At 36.9% G+C, this 27,093-nt stretch overlaps 1 protein-coding gene across 5 annotated transcripts; it reads right to left on the minus strand.

The window, feature by feature from the left end:
• Nucleotides 1–13: 13 nt before the first annotated feature.
• pacsin1b (protein kinase C and casein kinase substrate in neurons 1b) lies at nucleotides 14–27,093 on the minus strand. 5 transcript variants are annotated; one of them, XR_008607284.1, is made up of 11 exons: nucleotides 21,282–21,368; nucleotides 14,282–14,407; nucleotides 10,370–10,526; nucleotides 10,001–10,236; nucleotides 9,361–9,513; nucleotides 8,762–8,937; nucleotides 8,556–8,676; nucleotides 8,037–8,161; nucleotides 7,638–7,831; nucleotides 4,801–5,173; nucleotides 14–1,444 (listed from the first exon to the last, which is right to left on the minus strand). XR_008607284.1 is itself a non-coding variant. In XM_055050231.1 (10 exons), exons 2-10 carry the CDS (start codon nucleotides 14,339–14,341, stop codon nucleotides 5,064–5,066), a joined length of 1,332 nt encoding a protein of 443 aa, XP_054906206.1. In that variant the 5' UTR covers nucleotides 14,342–14,407; nucleotides 27,007–27,093; the 3' UTR covers nucleotides 2,109–5,063. The 5 variants fall into 5 exon arrangements, 4 of the variants coding, with proteins under 4 accessions (XP_054906206.1, XP_054906205.1, XP_054906207.1 ...); XM_055050231.1 differs by lacking the exons at nucleotides 14–1,444; nucleotides 21,282–21,368 and adding an exon at nucleotides 27,007–27,093 and having other exon boundaries at nucleotides 2,109–5,173; XM_055050230.1 differs by lacking the exon at nucleotides 14–1,444 and having other exon boundaries at nucleotides 2,109–5,173.

The raw sequence follows: 27,093 nt of genomic DNA on the forward strand, positions 1-27,093 counted from the left end.
AGATACAGTCAGATTGAATGTAAAAACTTACATACATTTATTTGAATCTGGAGCTTCATTGGGCCATTCTTTCATATGACTATGCCTTGTTATAAACAATTTTCTTGTAGTCCTGATTGTGTGTTTACACTTGCAGTCCATGAGATGGAGATAAAAATGGAAAAGAAAGGGGAAAACACAAAAGAACAGAGCTGGAAAAAATAGTTAAAAGGGAAATGAGATAAGAAGATAGGAGGGAAAAAGAATAAAGAAAATAGTTAAAATTCTACACCTGCAGAAAGGGAGAAAAAAAATCACAATATTTTTTTTTTATTTTAAGCAATAGGATTCTTGTTACCACTTCTCTACAAAAGCCACACTTGACAGCAGTATTGTTGACAGTTGTGAACAGTGAACCCCCATGTCTTTTGTAGATTGGTGGTGTATTTATTAGATTTTCAGATGATAACTGGAAGAGAGCCACATTGTTCACCCTCTTCTGAATTTCTCTCCAATTTTACCTCTGACCTGTCTGGTGTATTCCCTGTTTTTGTCATTTACTAAACTTCTAAATTTATATTCCAACTTTAAACACAGATAGCCTCAGGCTACTAATTAGGTGACTCCTGAACATGTTTGGCTACACTGGACTTTTCCGTTATTAGATAGTGTCTTATAACCGTCTAATTTTCAAATATTTTGAACCATGCATTGAATTTATTTCACTTCAGTTATTCATAACTTTGCTAAGGAGTAATGTTTTTAAATTACTGGAATAAGGTCAGAATCATACCAGAATAATATTTTGACTATTGTTCCCGTATAATTGTAATAATGTTGGAATAAAGTTTTACAACAAAAATGTCATAATGTTAGAAGAATGAAGTCAAAATAGTCCCAGAATGAAGTTGAAATAACCAAAGAATAAAGCAGTAATGCTATGGAAACTCTGACACAAAACTGAGATGAAATGAGGCACGTTGAGCATGCCTCGTGACGTTTTTCATAATCAAATTATTATAGGTCGTGGGATTTTAAAATAGTTATGCAAATGTCTGCATCCAAAGAACTACACTGACTTTGACTACATTAGATCTTAAATGTCCTAATAATCTACTTCTTGAGCAATGGCAGATTTTATGACTCAAGCAGAACACAAGCTAAGACAGAAACTAAATTCGAACTCTATCTGTGGGTAATTTGCAAGAGTACATGTACATGTAAAAACAACCACATTTTGTTTGAAGAGGTATCAAGCTGTTTTAATTTCACAGTCCTTTCTTTACTGATGACTGTCCTTACTGACATTTTCTCCTGTAACTGACTTTCATGCAATCCAACAGGTTTTAAAAAATGTCAACAAGAAAAGAAACAAAAACAGATGTCAACCGCAAAATTGACTTAGAAAGGCAGACAGCAGTTGTTTCTCTTCTTTTTCCATTGAAGGATTTCTCTCAAGTGACACCTACAATGTAAACAAAGACCAAAAGTTAAAAAAAAATACTTGTAACTTATATTAGTTAATATTAGTTCACCGTACATAAGGTTGCATGTTTGTTTATAAAAAGTTAAACTGTTAGCTCTGAAAGTTTGTGAATATAGTTGTAATAAACATATTAATATATCATAAGAAGAGGGAATATCTAAACTGTAATTATTTCGACAGCAGGAGAGTTACTTTAGCTAAACAAATATTTTCCTAAAACGACTTGACTAAATTATAAAATTGTCTGTAAGATATCTTGTGACATCTAGTGGCAGTGATAGATATTGACCTGTATTAAATTGAAAATGTTTCGTAAATCATGAATAAAAAAAAAATAATCCAGGAAAGGTGATTTATCTCGGTTTAAACTTATACCCTAAATGTCTGAAAAATTCAGAAAATATTCTCCTCTAACTGTTAATGAGTTTCCTGATAAAACTCAACTAACTAAGTCTGGCAAATTTATAACGTTAGTACTGTATGTTCAAAGTGCAATTTGAAAGTTTGAAGTGGTATTTTGGCTTCCTCCACATTATAAAAACATGTCTGTTACATTAACTGGTGACCCATTGGTGTCTTCGGACTACGTCTGTATTTAAATTAGTCTCAACTGTATTTAAAGACTTCAATGTATATCTCAAACTTCAGATGAAATATTGTTTTATTATTTATGCAGAACAGGCACTACAATTTGGAAATTACAGCACTATGCTAAAAGTACAGAGAAAGCCCTCTAGTTCTCTAAAAGTTTCCTTTGAAGTTGCAGCATAAAGCACAAGAGAAAAATTAGTCATTTACTGGCTTTCAGAAGCTTCACAGTTGACATAAACAGTCCCATCCTGTTTCAAATGCAGACAAAGACACAGTTACGACAGCTGAGATGTGGAAGTTTTCCGTCTATGGGTTCTTCAGTCAGTCCTTGTGTATATGTAAACTGATCTACATGAGCTGGAGTAAGATTCAGAAGAGGTAAGCTCTCTGTCACTGAGAGCTTACCTCTCGCTGAGAGTCTTTGGAGAGGTCTTTCACCTCTCTGAATCGAGCGCTAACACCATACAGAGGCAGGCACGAAAAAGAGGATACAGAGGCATTAACACACAACAAATGTGTCACTTTTGGGGATTTGTGCGAAATAATTATTTTTGCTCTCAAAGCAGAAAAGTCTGGTGTCTCATCAATATTTCAGACCAATCCTCTTTCTGCTTCTAACTCTGCAGCTTTTCCTGTCTGTGTGAGAAACAGCAGCCTGCCACCCAGAATAAACAACAATCTGCACCAGCATATGCAGTTATCATATCAGCCTCTTATACAGCACTGCTACATATGCTGAATCTCCTGACTAAAGATGAACTATAAGAAAGAAACAAACATTAACACAACCTGGGGTTTAATTAACTTGAGCTTCAGCCAATAAGTAGATGGAAACTAATCAAGATCATGCGCTGGATCAGTTCAGTTAACAGCGTGTGGGCGCATCAGCATGCACTAAATCACAGGGGGTAAGAGCTGCGAGTCACCGACGTTCGCTCAAAATAAGCAATCCACACTGATTACAGAAACAAATAAATTATAAAACTGGTTTGTAAATGTGGCTTATCTCCATATAAAATAGCTACGGGTTGATGTATACAAGGCAGCTTGTGATCATGGAGGCTGCATTATCAACACATCTGATTGGGGGAGAAAGAGAAGAGAGTGAAAAAAAGGTGATGGAGTTAGGCACATTGTCGCCATGAATGGGAAAAGTGAAGCGTTACATAAAAACAACATTGTTTTTGATAAAGAACTTCATTTCAAAGGAGAAAATCTCTGTTGAGAGTTACTGTGAGTTTCTGTTATCTTTAATAAATTAATGCAGCAACAACTGCGAAATGAGCAGGAACAATTCCGCAGTCTTCAGTATTCTTGGTAGAGCACCTTATCAATGAGGTTACACAGTGCATTTTGTTCTTTTGTAAACTCCAGGTAGGAACTTATCCCATGCCAAAGGAAGGTTTGCATATTCTCACAATGGGCATGATGTCATGTTAACGTTGGGATTCTTTCCAGGGAGCACTAATTATATCACAGGCAAATTCACTGAATAAAAAACAAGAACTGGGTGCACAAATTTGTTGAATTCATTTTCAATTATTCTAATGCACAGAAGGTCAGAATTACACGTGCAAGCTCCAACATACACAGCCCACTGATACTGATCTGAGGAAGAAAGGTATACAATTGAATGGAGCCCCACAGTATGATTCTGCCTCCACCATTCTTTACAGTAGTTATAGAGTTCAGTGTTGAAAGCATGACTTTTACGACTCCAAAAGATCCTGCAATTAAGGTTACATGTCTTAATTTTAATTCCCTAATCTTTGGTCAGATGCAAATTTTATTCCATTTCAATATTGTTATTCTGAAAGATGGGCTCTGATGGTCTAAATTTATAGACAACACTGGGAATTCAAACAGAATAAATGAGGCAGGCTGGCAGATTGTCATTTCAACCCCACTAAAATTCTATGAAGTATACTAAAAAGCTGGTCTATAACAAAAAACCAAACAGTTTAATCAAACTTTAATAATAAGAATAGTTAAACATCCAGTCAGATTACACCACAAGCTTGTTGGTATCTGTAAAAACCAACTTTTTATGGGATATTTAACCAAATGTGGTGCACATTTGGTTGTGTATGTATATGCTTGCGCTTTTATGTATAATTTCGACCCAATGTTGAATAAATTCAAACTTGTGCACCACATTCTTGTTCATGCCCACGGTGAGAGCATAAAAACTTTTCAGCAGGACGGTTGAGCAACAATTAAGTTTAGCTGTTTTATGTTTTGTTTGTAAGTGTGATTATTCAACAATAACCAAGCCTACTTATCCAGCAATAGTAGCAGTTATTTTGACATGGAAAAAATCCACTTAGTTTATTTTAAGGGTCAAAGGTCAGTTCCATTTTCGACTGATTAAATCATGAGCTTAACACTGCTGCCATTAGTTTGTATGCAGGACTTCACACATGATTCTGTGACAAACGTAAAAAATGAAGTGTTTAAACAATTGTGGTATATTTGTCTTGTTCCTGGCCCTCTGGTTGCTGGGAGGCATTTATGTTAAATTTGTGTGAGCCTGAATCCCAATTTTAAGCAAAGCTAACATTCTTCAGGCCATGCAGCTTTGAAAGTGGTTTAAATTCTCCAATTGAACTTTACAAGATGAGACACACATACACTTCCAAAAATGCTAAACGTAGTGTAAATACTAAGGAAGAAAACAGTGTATTTTATAACGAAACAAACTGTACAAGCATCCAGATGGTAAAAAAGAGATTAAAATACATAACTGCACAGCTCATCCTTGATACCCCGGCGCCTTATTCGATTTCTCGTGAGAGAAGAGCATCACAGCTGACAGCAAACTCAGTCAACAACGTGTCGCTTCAGTTGTTGTAACTGGAGGTGATGTGAGTTTGAGCAATCTTCTTTATGATGACGACAGCTTGCTGCTCCTTTTCGGAAAAAGAAAGATTTGCTTTAAAGTCTGTGGCAATGTGCGGGCGTGAGTGGACAGTTCAGTCCGGATTTCGAGCGTCCTCGGCTGGGACGTTTAGATCGGCTCCACATAATTGGCAGGGTAAAGACCAAGCTGGCCGCTATCCAGGCGACCTTTACACCAGCCCTGATCGTCCTCATCTTCCAGCTTCGTCAGCAAATCACCTTGATTGATAAAAAGGGACAGAAAGAGGAAGGGGGATTTAATGAAACACCTCTTGTATTTTGCTGCTGACCACAAGGACATGAAAGGAAGTTGCCACCAATTTTCCAAATCGAGAGGATTTGTTGCATCTTTCGAGTTTTATGGCGTATTTTCCTTTCATGTGGATATTTGTGTTAAAATTATTTCGACTTCTCCAAATTTGTTAATTAAATTTAGAGTAATGTTGAGCTCAGCAGATGTCATTGATATGCAAAAGGGACACAATGCAACAAATAAATATCTTGTCAAAAAAACTGTAAAAAAAAAAAAAAAAAAAAAACTACATCTAAAATATGGATGAGGTTATGGCGACTGAAAATAAAATAATTCTGACTTTTTTCTCAGTTTGCTGATTCTTTGTCAATTTATATCAAAATCCAAATATATATAGATATATATATAATAATATAAAAACATAATCAGGTGTATGTAAACTATGTTGCAATTATAAAAAATAATCAAATTACGCTTCTTCTTTGTTTCAGGGCTTGTAAATCTGCACTTTGTCAACATTAGAGGAGTGTAACAAATTGGTTTGGAAGATCTGAGTTTTAAGACTAGATTTGCCTGATGCTGCATACATAATTGAAATAATTTGGATTCTGAGAAAAAAAAAATCCCAATGGCTACCATAAAATCATTATATAAAGCCTGAAATACTGAAATACTGTTTAGTGAATTTAAAACATGAAGGAAACACCGGGACAGCAGTAAAATATTATGTTTAATGAAACATGGCTGCAGGATCTGGATCACACAATTAAGCTTTTGAGATGATTCAGACAAACAGGAATAAACCCAAGACTGGCACAGAACTAGGTTTGTTGGATCACAGAATCAAATTTTGCCACCGTTCACTGCAGTCAAAGAACCATTTTGTAGCCCAGAAATGTTAACACAAGGTACCAACATTCACAGTGTTTCCTCATACCGTCATTGCTGATTACATTTCTTTGACTTTTATCCAGGTGAATAAATATGAAGCTAACCACCCTGAGAGTCTAAACTCTCCACCTCAATGTATTCTTGGATTTCTGTGCTATGCTGTTGTAGCCACTGGAGCAGTGGCTACAACAGATCCCAGGAACAACATCAGACATCTCAGTCCAGAAATGTGCAGTCCTTGGGCCAAGATACTGCGCAGAACCCTCAAGCTCCCACCTCTGGTAGAGGACCCGAGCTCAGAGGATAAGAACCACCCGCGGTGGGTGAGAAGGGAATTTTTATATATATATATATTCCGCACTCTTCAGTATTCTTGGTATATATATATATATATATATATATATATATATATATATATATATATATATATGTTTTTTTTTCTTGTTGCGATTATGTCGAGGACTCAGCTTTACAGTCCAGTACAGTAATCTTCAAATATGTAAAGAACCCAGTCAGTGTGCATGCATCAAACCTAACCAATCAATGAAAATACATCAAGTAGCTAAATCTGGATTTGACTATATGTCACATTTAAATTGCTATTTTCTAAAATTACATTAAATTCTAAAATTCAGGAAATCTAAAAAACTGTAAAGATTGCATTTACTGGATTTTAAATCCTTTTGGTGAAATATCTAACATTGCTAATATTTTGTTAGAGCCATTGGTTGGCATCAGCAACCATGATGAGAAATAAAGTGGAAATAGGCAGTTATGTCTGTGATTTATGGAAGACAGGGTGATATAATGGATGAGTTTGAAGGTTGAGGCTCATCTGGGGAGTCTTGTTATTGCTGTCTAGGAGACTCAGGATGGTTCAAATGACCTGGTCAACTTAGGAACTCCCCTAGATGGTACCTGGAAAAAACAAGGACAGCAAAAACAGAGAAGAATGGATAGAAGGGGGAGATGAGGTAAGCAATGAAGGGTGAAAGCAACAAGGGAGAATGACGGATTGGATTGATTAACATTGGTAGTTATCTGGATAGTTTGTGAGTTGATATGAATTTCTCATCGTTTAATTTCAGATTTTTTGGGGTGCTCTGAAAAGTTGTGATGTTGTGCTCTGTTAAAAAAGTGAACCACAATTGGATTGAAAGGGTGTAATGACAAAAGTTAGAGTTTTAAATGAGGAGGTCAGGAAGGAACAAATGGGGTGATCATGATACAAAGGAATGAGAACGATGAGTGTTGAGTCTCCGCTGCATGACAAATGGTGCTGAAAAGGTAACTGTCTTTACAGACGACTTGACAGTTCATAAGAGGTATGACTGAAAAAGTAACTGTGCCATAAAACCTAAGCTGTCAGCAGGAGATCCTTTGAATGACCCCCTTTCTGTCCATAGGTCTGCACACAGTCTTCTGTAACGTTTCACAACACTGTATTCACTTTCACCCAAAGTTCTGGGTTCTGTCGTATGAACTCTTCTGCTTAAAAGATAATGCAGATATATTGTATTCCCGGTTCAAAGCACTCACCTGCTTTGAAGCTAAGCTCGTCTTGCTCTTGGCCTTCATAGTCGTACAGCGCTTTGACTCTGACGCCTTCACCCGATTCTTCATAAAAAGGGTTTGACCCTCCGTTGGTGTCACTGCCTGAGTTCAGACCCTTCCCTTCATCATCTGACCACTCATTGGACGAGTACGCCTGGTTCTTCTCGTAGCTGCTCACACTAAAAGGAAGGGAAACACCCAGATGAGTCCTGGTATTGTTGACACTACATGTCTGTTGTTTTTGATTGGGCCTTTATGCTGGGTAATGAATGACTGTGTAATAATAAAGGCAAATGCTGAATATTATAGACAAGTACTACAACTGGTGCCTGGAAGAGCTTGAGTGGAATAAACTTGATGAGCTAAAAAGGATAAAGATCAGACCTTCCCCTATCCTCCACTTGAACGTTGCTTCCTGGAGTCTTGACATTAGTCAGCAAGACTTCATCGTTATTCTTCTTTGACTTTTCTCTCTTAGAGATGGTGTGGATAAGATCTGGATTGTACTCCTGCAAAAAAGTCAATGAACAGAGCAGTACAAAACTGAATGAATGAAGGTGGAAAATTAATAGCTTTTTAGTTGTCAATCTATATTTAACAAGTGTACATAAATAAACACACTAAGCAAAACTAAACTGCAGCAAAGAAAAACAAAATATAAAATTTACATAAATTTTGTGCATGAGTCTTTCATTTCCAATGTGTACTTCTTTCTTGTAATGGTTTATGCAAATCATGTTATTATGGATGTAACTGTGCAAAGACATTAAGGTTAATTTAAACAGCACTGAGCTCTAGTTAAAGTACACAAAAGCATTAAAATTATTATTTTATTTATTTTCCTCATCCAAAATAATTAGAAAAACAACATGTTTGAGAACAGGAAAGAGTAAACAACAGCACCTCAAACTTTGGCCAGTTCATGTGCATGCCGGGGCCATGGATACTACTGAACCACTTCAGATCTTCTTCAGCGCTAGCTGCAGTAATCACCCGCTCAAGATCTCTGTATATTGTGACATAACTGTGAACAGAAAAAGAGGATCTGGTGTGAGCACAGAGACTGGATGTTATCTTTCTTTTTTCTGTCTCACGCTAGGTTGACTCACTTTTGGTTCTCTGTCAGGTTGAGGTGACGTTTGACGTCGAGCAGCACCTCCCTCAGGAAGCTCAGCCTCTTCTCTTCAAACTGCTGGCACTGGTTAAACACCTGCTCCATGTTCTCTATGTACTGAGGGGTGCACTTATTCAGCTCATCCAGAGCCTTTTCATACTTTTCCCTTGTCTACATCAGAATATAAAAAAACAACAAAAACAAACAAAGAAAACAATATGATTAAAATATGATTAAACTTTTTTTATAGTTTGAGTGAAGTTTTTCTAAAACCGATTGGGATGACTGGTGTTTTACTGACTTCTTCTGTCTCTCCAATTACACATTAATCTAGAAATAATTCTAGTTCTTCTTTCTGAGACCGGAAATTAATCAGATGTTTGGTGATTCAAGTAATAAAAAGTGATCAGAGTCCACTTCAAGAAAAGAGATTCAGAGAAGAGCAGGAGTGGCATTCAGTCACTCATTAACCAAACCATACTGACTCAAACCCTGATACTTTGAAATAGGATGGCAGCTCATTTGCGTTTAGGTTTATTGGACATAATATTTACATAATGATGAGGCCATGGGCGTTGCAGCTGATGAGCTCACCTTCTGTGAGTCTTGTTTGCACTTTTCCAGTTTGTCCAGCAGTTTCTTCTGCTCTGCAGGCGCTGTGCCGTCTCCCTTAGCGTTGGCTTCTCTGGTGGCGGCTAGCTTCTCCTCTTTGCAGGCCATGTGGTATGACTTCTTAGCAACCTCAACCTGACAACAAAAGGTAACATAGACAATCTGAACAGAGAATCTGCATTAAGAAGTAAGAAGTACTATTTAAGTGGAGTATTGAATATCATAAACATAGTTTCCCAATATGAAACCAGATAAATGACATGCAGCAAATAATGACCTTGGTTTAATGCTGACAAATGGGACATGGAAAAAAAGGTAGAAGCAGATCACTGCCATTACTGATAAATGACTGAGTTTAATCAGAAAATCTTTAATGATCAGCGCAAATACTTAAACACTAAGATTATTAAGCGACCTATTAATTGAGTAGCTTTATAAATTATGCAATAAATCTGTCAAACACTGACACAATGTTGAAAAAGTGCAACATTTAGTAATTTAATCATAGTCAGTTTTCAACTCAGTTTCACTCAGTACAAATGTCTTCAAAGGTAGACTCTGGTTAGAATAGTAACAAAAGCATAGCATTACCATAATGTTCTGCCGTAAGTTTCACTCTCACCTCTTTCAGCTTCTTGGCCCAGGGTTTCTGGGCCTTCTTAAAGCCTTCGTCTGCCTCTTTGGTCTCCTTGAATCCTCCCATCATCTGTTTGTGGTACGAGTCTTTCTGCCAGTTCTTCACCTTCTCAAAGTCTTCACTCAGTAGGTGGCTCTTCATTTCTGTGTGGAGGTCGCTCACCTTTTCTGCCTCTGTCATCATTGCCATCCAGGCCTGTTCTACTGAGCCATACTGAGGACCTGGTGGAGGAATTAAGATCTGAAGCCTGTTTTTTATTTTATTTATTTATTTATATAAATTAGGCTTCTAAATTGATTTGGGAAAAATTTATCTAATAGCTTAATAGAAAAACAATTGTTGTTGCTATTATACCTTTATCAACCAGCTGCCTCCATCTCTTGGACCAATCAGTGAGCTGCTGTGCATAGCCTTTCTCGATTTTGGCACGCTCCTGGATGCAGCTCATTAGGTCATTGCAGAGTCGATTACCATCATCAATGCGCTTCACTGTGCGCTTGTAGTTCCCAACCTTAAAAACAAAGCAAATCAGCAGTGCAATATGTTAACTGAAGCTCCACAAGTTGTCTGCTATCTTCAAACTAAAATGTTGCTAATTTCACTGTGAATCCTTCTGAAATCAATCACTAGTTTATTAATCTTGACACAATCTCTTAGCACTACATGTATTTTCAGTTCAATTGCAATTCAGCACCAATTTTATCTCAAGGATTTTGCAAACAAGTACAATTCATTCACAGTTTATAAGTAATTCAATTTGTCCACAGTTCAATAAAGTCCAGTAATGACATTACACAAAAATTGGATATAGTAAATATAGTATTTCTGGGATCTTTACAAATTTTTGAGGTGGGTTCTGTTAAGAGAGAATGAGTAGTGCATGTCTTACCAGCAATGTCTATACATTGTAGGTAAGACATTTCCTTTTAATGTATTCAAATCAAAGAAGCAAAGGTTAGTTTTCCAGTCACAGTGGTCACAGTGAGGTAAGGTCAAACTGCATTAAAATAACTCCAATCTAAAAAAGGTCCTGAAGTTTTTACAGAAGCTATTATACAAACTATCATGTCATTTTCAACAAATGATACCTACTGCAAGTGAGATAATGACTGTTGAAACCGCCTTAGAAAAACTCAACCTTACAAAAATATGAGCTACCCAGTAAAAATAATTCAATAATACTGTATCATATTTGGGTTCAAATTTGACTGTGTGGAATGTGCATATGAGTCTTTCATTGGACTGTATTTGAATAATTTGACATTGATATAACTGAATTTGTCTGACTGCATCTCTGGGCTTTGTGATAGAACCACTGCTTGAAAAAAAACAATAACCAAATGATCACTTTAAAGATCCAGAGTGTAAAACTGAATGACATCCAGTTGCACAAATTCCAAACCACATCCAACTAAAGGCGTTTACATTGTTACTTATTAAGCTTATTTTAAAATGGAGTATCAGAAACTTTGTATAACCACAGAAAATATTTTCTACCTATATTGAAATTGTGAAGCAAGTCTCATTCTTAGGTTATTTATTTTTTTATGTGTTTGTAAATTACATACAAATGTTCATAATACAAATTGTTCCTGGTTTTGTAAGTGACAGATTTTGGGTGGTTGCTTAAAAAGCATTATGATTTCGCTCTTCCAGAGTTCACTGTGTGAGATGTCACTTCTTTTCTCCTCACAGCCTGTGGGAGATGAACTGAATCAGCAGGAGGAGCAGCAGGGAAGTCACTGCTGCTGCTGCGCTGAGTAGTTACGCAATCAAAAGAAAGGGGTGGTTTAATGTCATATAATTTACAACCCTCCACAGCTATAGAAGCAGCCATCTCCCAGAGAGCTGATAGTTTTTCCCAGAGACACAAAGCTGTTTTGATAAAGAGAGGTTGAAACCTCTGTTTACAACCATTATTTTCCACCTTTATGACCGAGAAAAGTGGAAAACATTTAAACGCAGTGTTTGCTTGCAAGTCACCCTGTAAATGACTTTCAACAAACTGTAAGTGTGGACTAAAAGGAAGCAGCTGAGGCCGTATAATAGTATTCCACACCAGACCTTTGCCTCAGCAGCAGCAGCCAGCCGAGTCAGCAATCACCAGGCGGTACTGCAGCATCTTTACTGTGATACAGAGACTGAGCTGAAGTGACTGAGAGCTGGAGGAAGACATGTTTCCTGCACCTGCTGATTTCTGAAGGCACAGACCAAAGTAACCGGAGGAGAAAATTCAGTCTAAGACGAGATTTTATTTTAAATCTAAAAATGTGAAATAAAAGATCTGCTGCGGATCTTTATTCTATGTGAAATGTCTGAGAGTAAAGGAACTTGGCAGGCTGTATTCTTGGAGGAGATGCAAATCTATTCCAGCTTTGCACACTGTGATCAGTCACCAGCTCCCATGAATAATGGATGTGTTTCAGGAAACTTGTAGATCAGATAACATGGGACTTTGTGTTGAAGAAACATTGTTGCTGATGTAAGTTCATGAGAGAAACCAAAATTACCATGACACCAATGGCGCAACATAGTAACATTTTTATTTAACAATATGTTCTGTGATATTAGAATCAGTTTGTCCAGTAATTCTGAATATACCCTATAATTTTCATCTTCAGTCTCACCTATTAAACAGTCCCTGCACCAACTTCATTTGGCCCCCAACTCCTTCAAATTTTACTGTGATAAACTGACTGTGATTTCAACTCAAATGTTCCAGATCTCCTTTTTGTGTCATGATTAATGAGTTTTGTGTTTTAGTTGTAAATGTATATTCTAGTTCTATTCTTTTTTTTATTGCAGTTACAAATACCCCTCCTGACTGGAAAAGGACCATCCTGGAAGTCTCCACAAAACTGACTGGTCAAACATGTCTAGGACTTTTTTCCTTGATAGATATATTTTGCATTAAAACTGCAGCATGAAAAACTCAAAGTTTCATTCAGTCCTCGAGCAACCACCACATCTAAATGTATGTGGAATTTGGACATGTGTGCACTAGACTCTTACCTGTTCGATTTTGTAGCAAACCTATGTTTGGTGAGGTATCTGCTGTACTGGTGTGAATAGCTTGTTGAGATCAATTTGGCTGAAGACAGAATAGCAGCTGTGGTTCAAATAGCAGAACCTTACTTGATGACTTGCCCGCTAATTTTGCAGGACTGATAAGGGTCCAATACTTTGTAAAGAGTACCTACACTCTGGATAATTTACCTCTACTGTTGTCCATCCATCCCTTTTCTGTATACCCTTGTCCCTACTGGGGACAAGTAGGGACAAGACAGTTATCTGTCTATCTCCAGCTAACTTTCCGGGCGAGATGCAAGGCCACCCGGGACAGGTCACCAGTCTGTCGCAGGGCAGATTCATTTTTAAGAATTTTATTCCATATGCAGGAATCCTTAAATGAATCTGTTTTTTCCACTTCCATCTGTTCTCTATTTTTATTGTTCAGAATTATGATAGTTTATGTCTTTCATCTTTTTTTTTTCTTTGTTCACTGCCAGATGACATTGTGCATTGAGCCCTTTTATCTCCTCTTTGCATCATTAATTCACAGTTTTATTAACTCCCTGTTTTGCATCAGCTTTTGATGTTTTGTAGTCTGCCTGAAAGACTTTACAGGTCATGTAAAATCTTTCTCCTAATAAAAGGAAACCTGTCTGGAACTTTTCAGCGCTATAAGAGACTGGTCGTTTGAAGCATCTACAACTGCAGAAAACTACAAGGAGCTGAATCCGTAGAAGATTTGCACAGAGGCAAAGGAGCACACTAACAGGGAGAAAATACTTGAAAATATGACTTCAAAAGTACAAAGGTCCAATAACAATGAAGCTATAAAGGGAAAAATAAAACAAGAGTGGCTAAGGCTAAAGATAGCGACAGAGGATGAAAACCTCCTAATGTTGCAGTGTAATTAATGTATTTAGTTGCTTCCTCATTTCCTTCTTAAATAATGGCCTCAGGATGCGACAGTTTGTCACTTTGTTAACAATCAGTGTGGTAGTATCAGGTCAGTAGGTGTGAGCAATTCTTAGATCCATGCCGCAACACTCCTGATAAATCTGATGCTATGTTTACTGTCGAGCACATGCCTGATTTATGTACAGTTGTGACTCTACACAACGCTGATAAACGAGACAACGCATCGTATTTCTTCTCACCAACCCAGAGGAGGTTGGTCTGCCGGCAGTTCATCACAATGCAGTGTCACTCTGAGCTCAGGTTTAATCTGCCAAACGCTGCTGCCCTATTTTTCCTCACCTCCCAGAAACTGTCCGTGGCCTCCTCCTGGCTGGCGTACTCGTCGTAGCCTCCAGACATGGTCCCAGATTTGGCGGGGTGGCTTCAGGATGTAGGAGTCTGCAGTAGAGTGGTGTTCCTCATGCACTGTTGGGGAAGATGAGAGAAATGTGAACCCGAACCATAGATGGGAAAGATGAATAGAAAAAATGAGTTTCTTTAAAACAAATAACAACTTTTGAATAATATCTTAAGTTTTAGTTTCATTCTCATAATTTAACATGTTAATCATCAAATTTCTTGATATACAAAATGAAATCCTGTCCCATCATTTGTTTGTTGGGGTTTAGTAATGTTGAGATGATATAGATTTAAAAAGAGCTTTCATTTAAACAGAATCAATGCAAATGAAATCAATGCCAGCCATTGATTATATGGGTCATAAGCAAGTTATTTCACACATTATGCCAAAATCTAAACCTGAAGTAAAATATTATAGAACAATTAATACTTGTGTTATGATATGAAAGGGAGTTAATTGTGTTATGTTTTTCAAATGAAACACAGTTATCATATCATGAATATTGCACCTGTAGTAGTGAATACATGTTTGTCAATTTCACAAAAAGATGAAAAAGCTGAGCTAATAGCTGATGACCACATAGCTACATTTTTGAAATAGTTGTGCATGAATCCCATTACGCATGAGTCATTACGTAACATAAGATTACAAACTGTAGATCTCAGACATGAAAGTAGACATTTGAGGCATGAGGTGCAAACCATAATTGTAATACACAGACAAATAATGACCTACATGAAAGAGATCAAAATAAAATGCAAAGTGAAAATGTAAATGAACAGGATGGCAAATATGAAACAGAACAGCACGAAAACAAGCTGCTTTCATTGCATCTACGCAGACAGCAAGTTACATGGAACCTCTGCTGAATACTGAACACTAACAAACAGATGATGTGACAAGAAAAGCATTTCTTTGGAAATCTGATCGATGCCATTTCTGCTGCAGGCTTTTAACGTATTGAGGAAGGACCACCATGTCTGAAGATATATTGCAGAAGTTGCATGATAAATATGAAGTTGACATTTTGAGAAATGAGCTTATTTTCTTTCTTGCTGAGAGCTAAATAAAAGGGTCAATGCTGTTTTATGTCTGTTACTGCATACATTACTAAGAAGTGAACAGATAAGGAATAGGAAGAATCTTTAAAAGAAAAACAATCTATGTATCAGGACACTATGTTCACTCTTAATAAATCTAAATAAACTTTTACTTTCAACATTTTGACAATGTAGTGAGACAGATATTAGACATCTAAGCTAAATAGATACATGAGGGCCTCTTCCTCCCCAAATAAATGCAGGGATTAAAAAAGTGAGGACGTATATTTATATTATTTTATATTATTAATACTTTCAGGCACATATTATAAAAAATAACTTTTATTTTGTGACTATCAAATCATTTCTCCACAGTCTGCTTAATTCTTTACATGTTGATTGGTTCACAGACTACCAACCTTTACTATTAGTATGCATATTAGTATGCATACTCAACAGAACAGAAATACCAATAAGTAGCATGAAGCATGGAAATGAAACAGCACTTAATTTCACATGATTAAAAAATTGGGACTTAGTTGTGAATATTTTAATGCTTTATAACAAACAGATCAATAAGCATTGTCTAACGTGTTCAGCTGAAACTAAACATCCCTTAAAATAAAGTGCAGCAATTTTTTGTTGTTGTTTCTTAGACATTGTGACTTTAAGTAGCAGCCACACATTTATTCTTTAGGTTTTCTTTGTCCAAGGAAATCTCCTCTCAGCTGCGTTTTAGAAAACTGGTGGATTCCAAATCCTTTCTGTGTCTGATGATAAAAAGGTAGAATTAAAAAATATCTGGAATTAAAACTGTTACTGTGAAAATCTGTTTGCTACAGAAGAGGCATATGAGAAACAATAGAAAAGGAAGCAGCGGTGATTTGTTTTGATCTGAGGTCAGGGGGAGGGGAGAGAGCTGTGCGAGTATTTGGGTCAACCATGGACCAGAGGATGGAACAACACAGTTCTCAATGAAAAGCAGAGTTAAAACATGGAAATTGATTCCCAAAAACAATATAAAATCTTCTTAAATTGGAAGAGGATTCCCTTCTAAACCAACAGTTTCAAGGGAAAAAATAAATGTTTTTTTTTGTGTGTTTTTTTTTTTTTTGCAGCGAAGCTCTGCAGAGAGTGAGCTTAAGAAGTGGGTGTTTATTATGCTTGGTTGAGCCATTAGCTACATGCTGAGCAGGGGGCTTTTGTTCAGCCTTGGCTTATTTTAAAGGCAGATTGCAGAATATGAAAACAATCACTGACTTGCTTCTCCAAACACAAGGACAATAAACTGACTGAATTTAAAAATATAATACAGAATTTAGTGAGAAACCCTAAACATGTTAAAAAATCCAGGCAAATACTCAAATCCAAGCAGCACCTTTTAATATTTGGCTACCATCACACCACTTCCACTTACTCATTCCTTTTCTTCTAAAAGTAGACAGCAGTTACTACTCGGCATCCATGGCATTCACAAACAAGCAAGAGCATCCATGTAATGCAAGTGTTCAGATGATTCCCATCACTGCAAGCCAGCTGCATCAACACGTCTTAGTGAGGAAAACCCCAACACAAAGCAGCAAAGACGCCCTGAGAGCACGGGCACACAGCCCCCCACAACAGCAACAAAAGCCTACCTCCAGTCCTCCATGAACAGCAGCATAGGGTGCAGCGAGAGAGGGGAAAAAGAAGCACGTGGGCTCCTCTAGCAGGCAGTCCTGCTCTTCACTGCCACCCCTCCTGTCTGCTGATCTTTGCTCTGTGCTGCCAGTCGTCTCAGTGGTGCATCCAGAGCGGGGGGAAAAAGTCTGTGTCTTCTCGCCTTTCAGCCTCGAGTTCTGTGTAAAGTTTACATGTGTGTGTGTTCCCACCGACTGAGCAATAATCCTTGTGTTTTAATGGCTGAGACCAGAGCAGGGGCAAAGATAAGAGGGGGATGGGGTAGGTGTGCGGCTGCTATGGGGTGGCACCGCAAAAGGTTTGGTGTGGTGCACGAGGAGATCAATTAACAGGGTGTATTGCAGCTTTACTTTTATAGGAATAATTAACATTTAAAACGATTTTTCACCACAGCTAAAGCAGGTAATTCATCTTTAAAAGCGGCACAAATATTATGATCCAGAGAAAAATAAAAGAAAATCAACTATCTTCTGCCAAAGTAATAAAAAAAAAGAAAAATGTAGCAAAATGAAAGGTGACTGTGTCTGAGGAGAAATACGAGCATAATCAATTTAAAAATCTTAGAGCTTTTTTTTCTGTTCCATGTCATTTTAAAAACTCCTCCAAAGAATAAAGACTTAAACTGTAGTTTTAAGTTTATATTTCATAACATGCTTTCAAACATTTTACCATTTGCCAATTAATTCTAAAACCGAAACACTCCTCGACACAAAAACAGAAACTTACAATCTCTGTTTGCGATATCAGGAAGCATTTGACAATTTGAACATCTTGAGATAAAAGATAACATGATTATTATTTATGAAGAGAACTGGGGTAACTATCAATAAAATGCAGTAATTATCAAACTGCAACAATGATATCACAATTTCAGAATACATGCAATACCTAAGCTCTTTGGAATTTCCTCGTGACCAGTGAGCATGTCATCGATGTTGACATAAAAGCTATAAAATTATAAATAATTAACTTCTGTTGCCATTCAGAGCAAAAACATACTTTGCTCAATGACACTGATCCACAGCTTTGGTAGCTTTTAAGGAGCGCTGTGCCTCTGTGGCAGTCTCAGCTGAAGAATGATCATTCTGCCAACCAGGCTGACATGAATCACAGCCTGACAAGAGGAGCAAAGACGGCCTTCAGTCTCTGCTGACTGTTTAGTTCAGTGGGGAGGACAGGTGGGGTGGAAGAAAGACAGGCTGTTTGATTTTCACTGCATTCAAAGACTTCCTTCTGCCTCTGCATAACCCTTTTTTCTGCACTTTGTCCTAGGACAGAGGTATAGTGTGTGTTTGTTCAAATTCCCTGACTTATTTTGGCCACTACTTAGGATCATTTCACATCTAATATCCCAGCAGACTCGATTTGTCTGGGGACCAAAATTACAACATTTGTTAGATTTTCAGTTGGTGCAACCAAACCTGTTCACCCTCTCTCCTGTTTACGTATACCAAGCTGAGACAAAGATTTCCAAGCGGACCAGGGTTCAATTAAACATTCACACCTCCCCAAAACCAACTGGACTTTCTTGGCAAACAGACGAAAGTTCGAAGAAAGCAGACTAACAGCACTCTGTAATGTCATGGCTTAATGTTAATCCTTGTGTCATAGACTGAGATGGAATTCAGGACACAAATGCAGTTTCCAGCTCTGGAGACAGAAAGAAAATATATGTTTAAAGCAAAAATGAAGATATAACAACAAGCCACAACATGAATCTCTGCCTATCAGGCCAGACTGAGACTCAAAATCTTTTTGTTTTTTTGTAACATTTTGCTCAACAGCTATAAATTAAAGTGCCACAGTCCCTTTTTTAAACCAGTTTTAAATTTCTCCTGCTCAACACCCATGACTCAGACACATCATCAAAGTTTCAATGTTATATTTTACAGTCCTACCAACTTAACCCCCCAGGGCCTCAATAGAAATGCAAGCAACATGCAAAGCAACATACCTCTTGCTTTACATTCTGTTTGACCTGCCTGTTAATTGGCCAGAGATCAATCGATGATTAAAATATTTTCTATTTCACACGCACATGCACACACACGCATACACACCCCTACACACACACGCATACACACACACACACACACAACCACCATCCTTAGGCCCCTGAACATACACTTCTTGACTGTATTATTCCAATCGAGCTTTTCCTTTCCCCTTAGGACAAACTTTGTGCTGCTGCCCTCATCGTATTTAAGGCCTATATTTAGAGCCATGTTCATCAATAATTTGCAGTGCTGTGTAAACAGATAGAGGTGATAGCAAACCGGACTCATGGGCTGAAACTCTTTAAGGTTTGATGCAGCCTAATGACAAAGACAAGTCACAAAAACAAATGAACTGACCCAATGAAGTAGCACTAAGACTATTTCAATTTTGGTGAAAACCAGGAAGACAGATGAATATCTGAGTCATTTCATCTGACTAAAAGCAGAACTGTTTGCATAAAACAAACACAAAGTGAGTTTGTCAAGCTACTTTTTGGCATTGTAAATGTGTAGGACTGTGTGAATGGTAGTGACAATAGACAAAATGGAGTTGAAATACTTTCACATTATACTATAATTCAAACACACTGAAAAACAGTTTGTCATAACAAGACAACCTTCCAACTGCACTCCCCATCCTCTTTAATTCATGTCATCAATAATTGACAACCATGATCATGTGTTCTCCTTTGAGAGCTCTGAATGACACATTCGATGTCTAGTCGATCAGCAAAAGCAAAAAAACATAGACCCACATTATGTATTAAAAATGTAATCTTTGTGTCTACGATGAGTTCCAGAAAATTCTGGTTCCCAGCCAAACATTTGTGCCTCATCAGTAGATATTTTCCACATTTTTAGAGCTGGAACCAACTATTGTTTCTGCGCATCTGCTCTTTAGCCAAATAATTCACAAATAATTTGCTTCTGTGTTTAATGTAGACATATTCTAGCCACAAATGAAATGAATATTACACAAGTTTTCCCAAAGATTTTTTTTTCCCACTGAAGCTCTTTATTGTACCCAAAATATTGCTATATTAATATTTTTGAGAAGGTACTGAAATCTGTAACAAGTATAGCGCTGGTCTGAAGTTTACATATCATGATGATGATCATGATCATGAAACATCAAATTAATTTGGGACTTTGAATTATTCATTTGAGCCATTCGTTTTCCAGAGTGAATTGATCATATAATCCATAAATATTCAATTTAAAAATTGAAGAACTGGGCAAAAAATTTTGAATTTAGTGTAATTTTCAATAATCCACAAAAGTGTACAGGATGAAGCATATAAAAAAATCACTATATATGATATATATTTGGCTCTCTCTAAATCTCTTAGTGGGCTATCCTCTAGATATACATGTAGTAGAAAATAATATCTAGTGATCTTCTGACTGGATATCTGATCATACTTCTTGGCACAAATGGTAGAAATTTTTGAAGTTAGTTTTCTGGACTTGACCAGGTTTTCAGCATGACTCTTTTCAAAACAGCTGAGGGAAGACATTTCTAAAAGCCAAATACTTTTCTGCTTCATGTATTCTGATCTAGCTTGAATGTGTGTTTGGGATCACTGTTCTGTTTGAACACTTCTGTTTGAACACTCCATGATATTCAACCATCTGACTCAAAATATTCTTCCAAAACAAAAGGACATGGCCTCCAACTTTTTAAATTCTGCATCTGTAGAGTAATTGTCTGCTAAATCCCTTTATTGAGGTGTATAAAAAACGATTGCGTCTTCGAAGAATGACACCTGATAATACATAAAGTGTTTACTTTACTCACAATAAGGTAATTCAGGTTTACCAAAAATATTGTTGTATCTATTTCTGACTTAGTCTGTCACCCTCTGCTGTCTTCCGCTACACAATGTGAGGAAATGTTTCCTGCACAACAATAATAACTGTTCTGGGGAAATATGGTGGCCACTGTGGCTTGTAACCACCCCATCCACCTTTCTCAAAGCATTTCAGGACGGACTGAAAAACGTCTAAAACCTAAGCTTTTAATTTTCTTTATCACTGTTACAAAAGTGCAAAATTTATTCAAAGAGTGAAGAGCTGATACACTGAATTGTATCAGCTCAAGCAGAAATGAAGGTCTGTTAAAAAATTATTGATTTCAATCTGAATCATTAAATGATTATTTAAAAGTTCCTTGTCAATATTAATATATCAATATATCAACACAGATCAGAAAAGTTACTGACCCTTGGGTGTTGTTTCTGCAAAGTCCTTGATAATGTGACTCCCAGATAAAACTGACAAGTTCACGTCTTTGCTCACGTAGAAACCTGACACATCAAGCAGTCTCACCTGCCTTTTATATACTCCCACTAAGCAAAGAAAGAACTTTGACATTCCCTTTCGAGGGCACATCAGCCTGTCAATAATTAGCTTCCTGTGTGGAGGTGGAGACTTTAGACACATGCAGTCATTCTTAAAAAATAAACCTCAACATCATGCAGAGATGATTCAGGAAGTTGTGTTTATGACAGAGATTAAGATGGACAGAAAGGGCAGATAAAGGGGAGACCCACATGGGTGGTCAGATAAAGTCGATTGTGTGTTAGACTTGCTCCTTTCAAGATCAATACGAAATTGTGCTGTGAAAATTTGAAAGTTTTAGGTGAACCTTTTGTTTTCATTGTTCCTTTAGAAATTCATTAAAAATACATGTTTAAATATTTTTCTGCAAAATATTTAGGCAAAATAAATTAAATCAATTACAATGATGGCTGCACAAAAAGTCAATAACATGCTGAGTCATTGATCAAGATGGTTCCCTCAACCACTTTATGTGATTACCAAACCCACAAGAAATTCAGTTTACACACAGACAGACAATCTCTTTCCCAGTATGAGCCATCTGTGTATCATCTAATCATGTTTCTCCCTTCAGGACTCACACCGTTTGACCCCACTGTTATATCCTATTACCTCAGGAAGTAATTTACAGCCAACGACCATCACTGCAGGTCTCCACTACCCTGAAAAGCAATCTCAAATTCAGTTTGTTTTTTCTTCTGCTGTAATTTTCTTTTTATTATAAGATCCTTTTTATTGTTTTGGTGCAGCTATTTCGTTGTTTTTAAATGTATAGCTCGTCAAAACTTTGTTAGGCCTAATTTAAGAAGAGCATTTAGATGCTCTACGAAGATTACCAAGTGCTGAGAGCAAACTAAGACTATAGTTTCATAACAGTAACACCAAGGTAACTGCATTGTGATGGAACGTTGCAGTTGTTTTTCCAAGAGAGATTGATCTTAAGTCTCATATCTGAATAATCAAATCAAACGTCATTATGTTCCACTAATGTTGGTAACTCACCAATTTCAAATATAAGTTTTAGCAGGGTTTTTTTTTCTTCAGAGTGGATCTAGGAAATTTAAGGGATATTTGCACTGGTATTGGGTAGTAATTTAATGCACTTTAGGAATCATTCAAAAAATCCATACAGCACGTGGTTGCTTGTGGTTGTGAATATAATTGAGTGAGTGCAGCAAAGCCTTTTTCTTAAATTATAGAGTCTGAAGAATTGAATCAATACATACTCATGGTGCTGCTTTGCATCTAGGTTTGTTTGTAATCAATGAGTGGTGGCAGAGCAGTGAGGGAATTTATTGAAGCCTGTTATTTAGATGCTGGAGTCTAAGTGTGCACACACTCTGAGCCCTGAATGAGCCCAGCATTAGCTGAGCACAACTCTGAGTGGGCCAAAATGGAAGTGACTCATTCAGAGAGAGTGCAGCTGCTAAAAGCCCTGAGAGGTAAACACTCCCACATTCACACACACACATTAAAGCCTCTGTTGTTGTTCTCATGAATGAAAACTCTTCAGGCTAAAAGATCATCATAGAGAAAAGAGCATCGTGATGTAGTACAGTGATTGCAAACTACACAGGTTTCTGGCAATCAGCAAATCAGCATAATGTTCCCAAAAGGCTCTAAGTATCATTTCTATCTGTGTTTAATACAGCTGTTATTTTGTAGATATATAAAAGCAAGATATACAAACACTTAGCTGTCTGACAAAAACATTTAATGCATCTTTTTCACCTGACTTTCACCTGTCGTCCTAATAGGCTCCTTGTGAAACAAACAGAAATAGAGGTGGCTTAGCAGCACATCGATGTCTGCTGCAGAAAAAAAGCCATGATTATTAAATCCGATTAGTCTCTGCAGCATCACTGGTTCAAATCATCTACAATATTCTGACATACTTCTGTTCTGTAGCTAGATTTTGTTGGCAGATCATAGATGAAAAGTCGGTGAATATACTTGAAATCCTTGGTATTTTCATATGTAATACTGGTGTGCAATAAACAATGTCTATAAGGTATCAAGTGGTTAAGAGTAAAAAGTGTAAAGAGAGTCACTGTCAAACAAAGAATAGAAACCTTACGCCATTTGCAAAGGCAGCTTAATACAAATGAATTTGAAAATTAATTTTTGTTTTACAACATCACTGCAAAGCTTATGCTTCTGGTTTTTACTGGGACAAAACATTTATCTCAAAGTTTTATTTGAACCAAAAATATGACTAAGATTGTTCTTTTAAGCAACAAACCAGCTTATTAATACACAGTGAAAATGTTTGTGACTGTAAACCCCACAGACACATATATTAAAAATTAAAGCTACACTTCATCCCAATGTTTGGCTAACAGTCACTATAACAACATGGGGTTGTCTTTGATCCAATGTTTGGCTGTGAGGTTTTTCACTGACCCTATAAAACTGATGTAGAGGATCCCCAGGAGAGCTAAGACAATCAGTGGCCAGTAACCTCTAAGAGCCTCTTCCTGTTCTACTTCAACAGTGAGATTGACTCCGTAATGTATCTTCTCCAACAAAGATACACCTGAGACCACTGCTGCTTCTCCTTAATGATGCACTTAGATTGTAGAACTACAGTTGTAATGTGCAAGCTATATATATCTTTGAGTGACACGCTTGATGATCAATATTATAAATACAATTTATGTTTTCTTAGAGGAGTCCTATGCCAAAATACTGATTTTTTTTTTTTATAAAAATCTGTAATTTTAGTAAAAATGTCTGTATTTCACTGACAACCATTATCTTTTTACTTGACTGTATTCTTCCAGTAAGCATGGCAAAATTGCAGAAGGAGTCTCCAACCAACTGAGCAGCAACAGGTGGGGAAGGGACAGCGGCTGAACTAATGTTTTGTAGAGCTACTGAAAACCCAAGCACTTTATCTGACATCCCATTAAAAAGACTTTGAATAATAGAAACAGTAAAAATGGATGATTTTGCCTATTTTAAAAGAGTAATTAAAAATACAATGGTACCAGTAGCATTGATCTGCCACATAGAGTTAATGGGAAACAAATACAAGGTAGCTAGCTGCTTGTGTTAATGGACATTAGCAAAGTTTGAATTATACATAAATTCTTCATTATAATTATTTATAATGATACTAAAAATTACACTGTCAGCTAAGCTAACAAAAACAACTTTAATATGGGTTTGATAAAGAATCCAGACTTTAAAGAAAAAGCAGCCTCTCAGTTTCCCATCATGCTGCTCCTATCTCAAACTCCAATTACGTCACAATTTGAAGCAAAGTTATGGCCCTGCACACCAAACCCTAATTGCTCAGTGTGAGCTGATTAAAAAGTTCACATTTAAATTATCTTATTAGTCAATGAATAACACAAGGCAGATTGCAAAACACATACCAAACCCACTCATCTGTCCTACAGCATTATATGTTAATGTTATGGAGATTCTCAGAATCAGACAGAATGGAAATTATATTGATTCAAAGCCAGACAGAGATGGAAAGACCTTTAATGTATTAATGTGTGAATAATGTGGGGAAAAAAGAGTAATCTATCTGAGCTGAATCCTTTCAGTTGTCTAACAATGGCTGAAAACAAAAAGCACCAGATGTGATGTGCCAAGCTTGTAAAAATGAATGAAACAGCTTGCAAAATGTTGTCTAAACCCAGTGGGACCTGCATACCCACAACTAGTTAAACAGTGAGAAGGATGGAGCTGAAAGACAAGTTAAGATTTGTTCGAGTGAATCCCATTAGCAGTGACACTTCATCTATCATCCAAAATAAGGAGTGGAACTGAAAGCTGCAAATCAGATGAGTGTCACTAATTTTTCAAGTGGATTAATCCACTTACTGGCATTCATGTAAAATCACTCACGAGTAAAGAGAAAATGAAACACATTGAGGAATCCACCCTTGAATAAAACACATAAAACCCCAGATATTCCTCTAGAGGCACTCAAAAAAAGTAGCTCACTTTCTCATCAGTTTATTTTAATGAGTTTAGAAATGAGTTTACATGCTATTTTTCATAATAAAGAACTCTAGAACAGAGGGCAGCAAATTAAAAGAGAGTAAATTATTTATAATATTTTTAGTATTGTTAGCGAGGTTCAGTAAGTAAATCATTGGATAGACATCATCACAAAAAGCTTCATCTACAGGCCAGATTCATAATTAAGCTTAACAAATGTGTGAAGAAGTGTCAGTTATTTTATCATCTGTAAAATTTTCTTTCAAGTCAGAACAACCAATGGTGATGAAACAGATTCAAACCCTCCTATCTAAAGCAGGAAGATAATGTATTAGTGAAACATACTCAACTTGGCTCAGCACAATGACTCTAAAGGAGCCATTTTGGAATTACACCTGCTTCTCAGGTATGTTTAAGTTAAAACATTACAATTCAATCAGGTCAGAGGGAAAATGTGTCCTGATTGAGCACTGAACCAGAATTATGAGCCAGTATCTTTCTGAACTTTGATCAGGAGGTGCTGGAGCCAAACCCATGGCGCATCATCATAACTGCCCTGTTGCATATTTGTTACTATTTATAGAAGTCTTTATTTTAACCACTCAGTCCAACCAATTGCTCAGTCCATTCCAAGAAAGACAATGGCACCTACACTTCTTATGTCAGAAATCAGGAGGTTCTTTTATGAATTACTTGTAGAATAATTACCACTTTTTGCTTCATTTTATTTTATTTTTTTTTTTTATTAAATCTGTATGTGCAAAATCATTTTTAATGAAATCCGTATGCAAAGAGTCACTTACAAAGCATAAACCATGATATTGCACTGAGATAAAACATTGTCACAAGACATAGATCCAGATTGATACAAACAAAAGCCTGACAAGAAAAATGAAGACAAGCGGATAAAATTTAACTCAATTTTAGATCACTTCCTTTAAAATTCAAACTATTTGCGGCTTTTTTTCTTCATTTTCTGTTTTTTGTTTAATATTTGGAGCAATTCAGCAACTCTTCTTCATTAATTTGCCTCTCTGAACCAACTTCAACCTTATGCTTACTGATCAATGTATCAGAAAGAGGCCTGTGGTGCTACAGGATCAAACTGATGTTTGTACTTTCAGATTGTTAGCTGATTTGAGTTCAGAACCGTGGACAGCACTCTCTTATCAGGGAGGGGAGTCTGCATTGAGATGGAGGTCAGCAGCTCTGACCTGATCCAGCACCAGCTGCTCGCTAGAATAAATCAGAGGAAACGCAGCTCTCCCCCGAGACAAGCTTTTGCTTTTTACTTGAAAAGCCTCACTCTACTGCATCCTGCACTGATAAATCTAGAACCCACTGCGAGTTCTGCACCAAAGCTGCTATAAATTTGTGTACAAGATAGATTTTTTTCACCCCCAGACAAACTGGAAATGGGTTTTAATGCAACATTTATATAATGAGGCAAGGTGTAGACTGGCAGTGGTTCAGGTTACATTCACATAGCACACCGAGTTTACTCTCTTTCATACAGTAGAGAGTATCATATCACTAGAAGCTCCTCTCAACAACAGTAGATGTAATGCAGATATAAATGACACAAACCGTAGCCGATTGTTCACACTTCAACCCTGTAAATACTGAAAAAGACATATGTATATTTCTTACCTGGATTAGTTAACAGGTTATTTAATATGTCACCATGTCGCTCTGCAGCAGAAGGGACTGCCTCCGTTTTGGAAATGTTCTGCTGAT

This window comes from Poeciliopsis prolifica, unplaced genomic scaffold, assembly GCF_027474105.1.
Source record: "Poeciliopsis prolifica strain line A6 unplaced genomic scaffold, Auburn_PproV2 SCAFFOLD030, whole genome shotgun sequence".
Classification (NCBI taxonomy): Eukaryota; Metazoa; Chordata; class Actinopteri; order Cyprinodontiformes; family Poeciliidae; genus Poeciliopsis; species Poeciliopsis prolifica.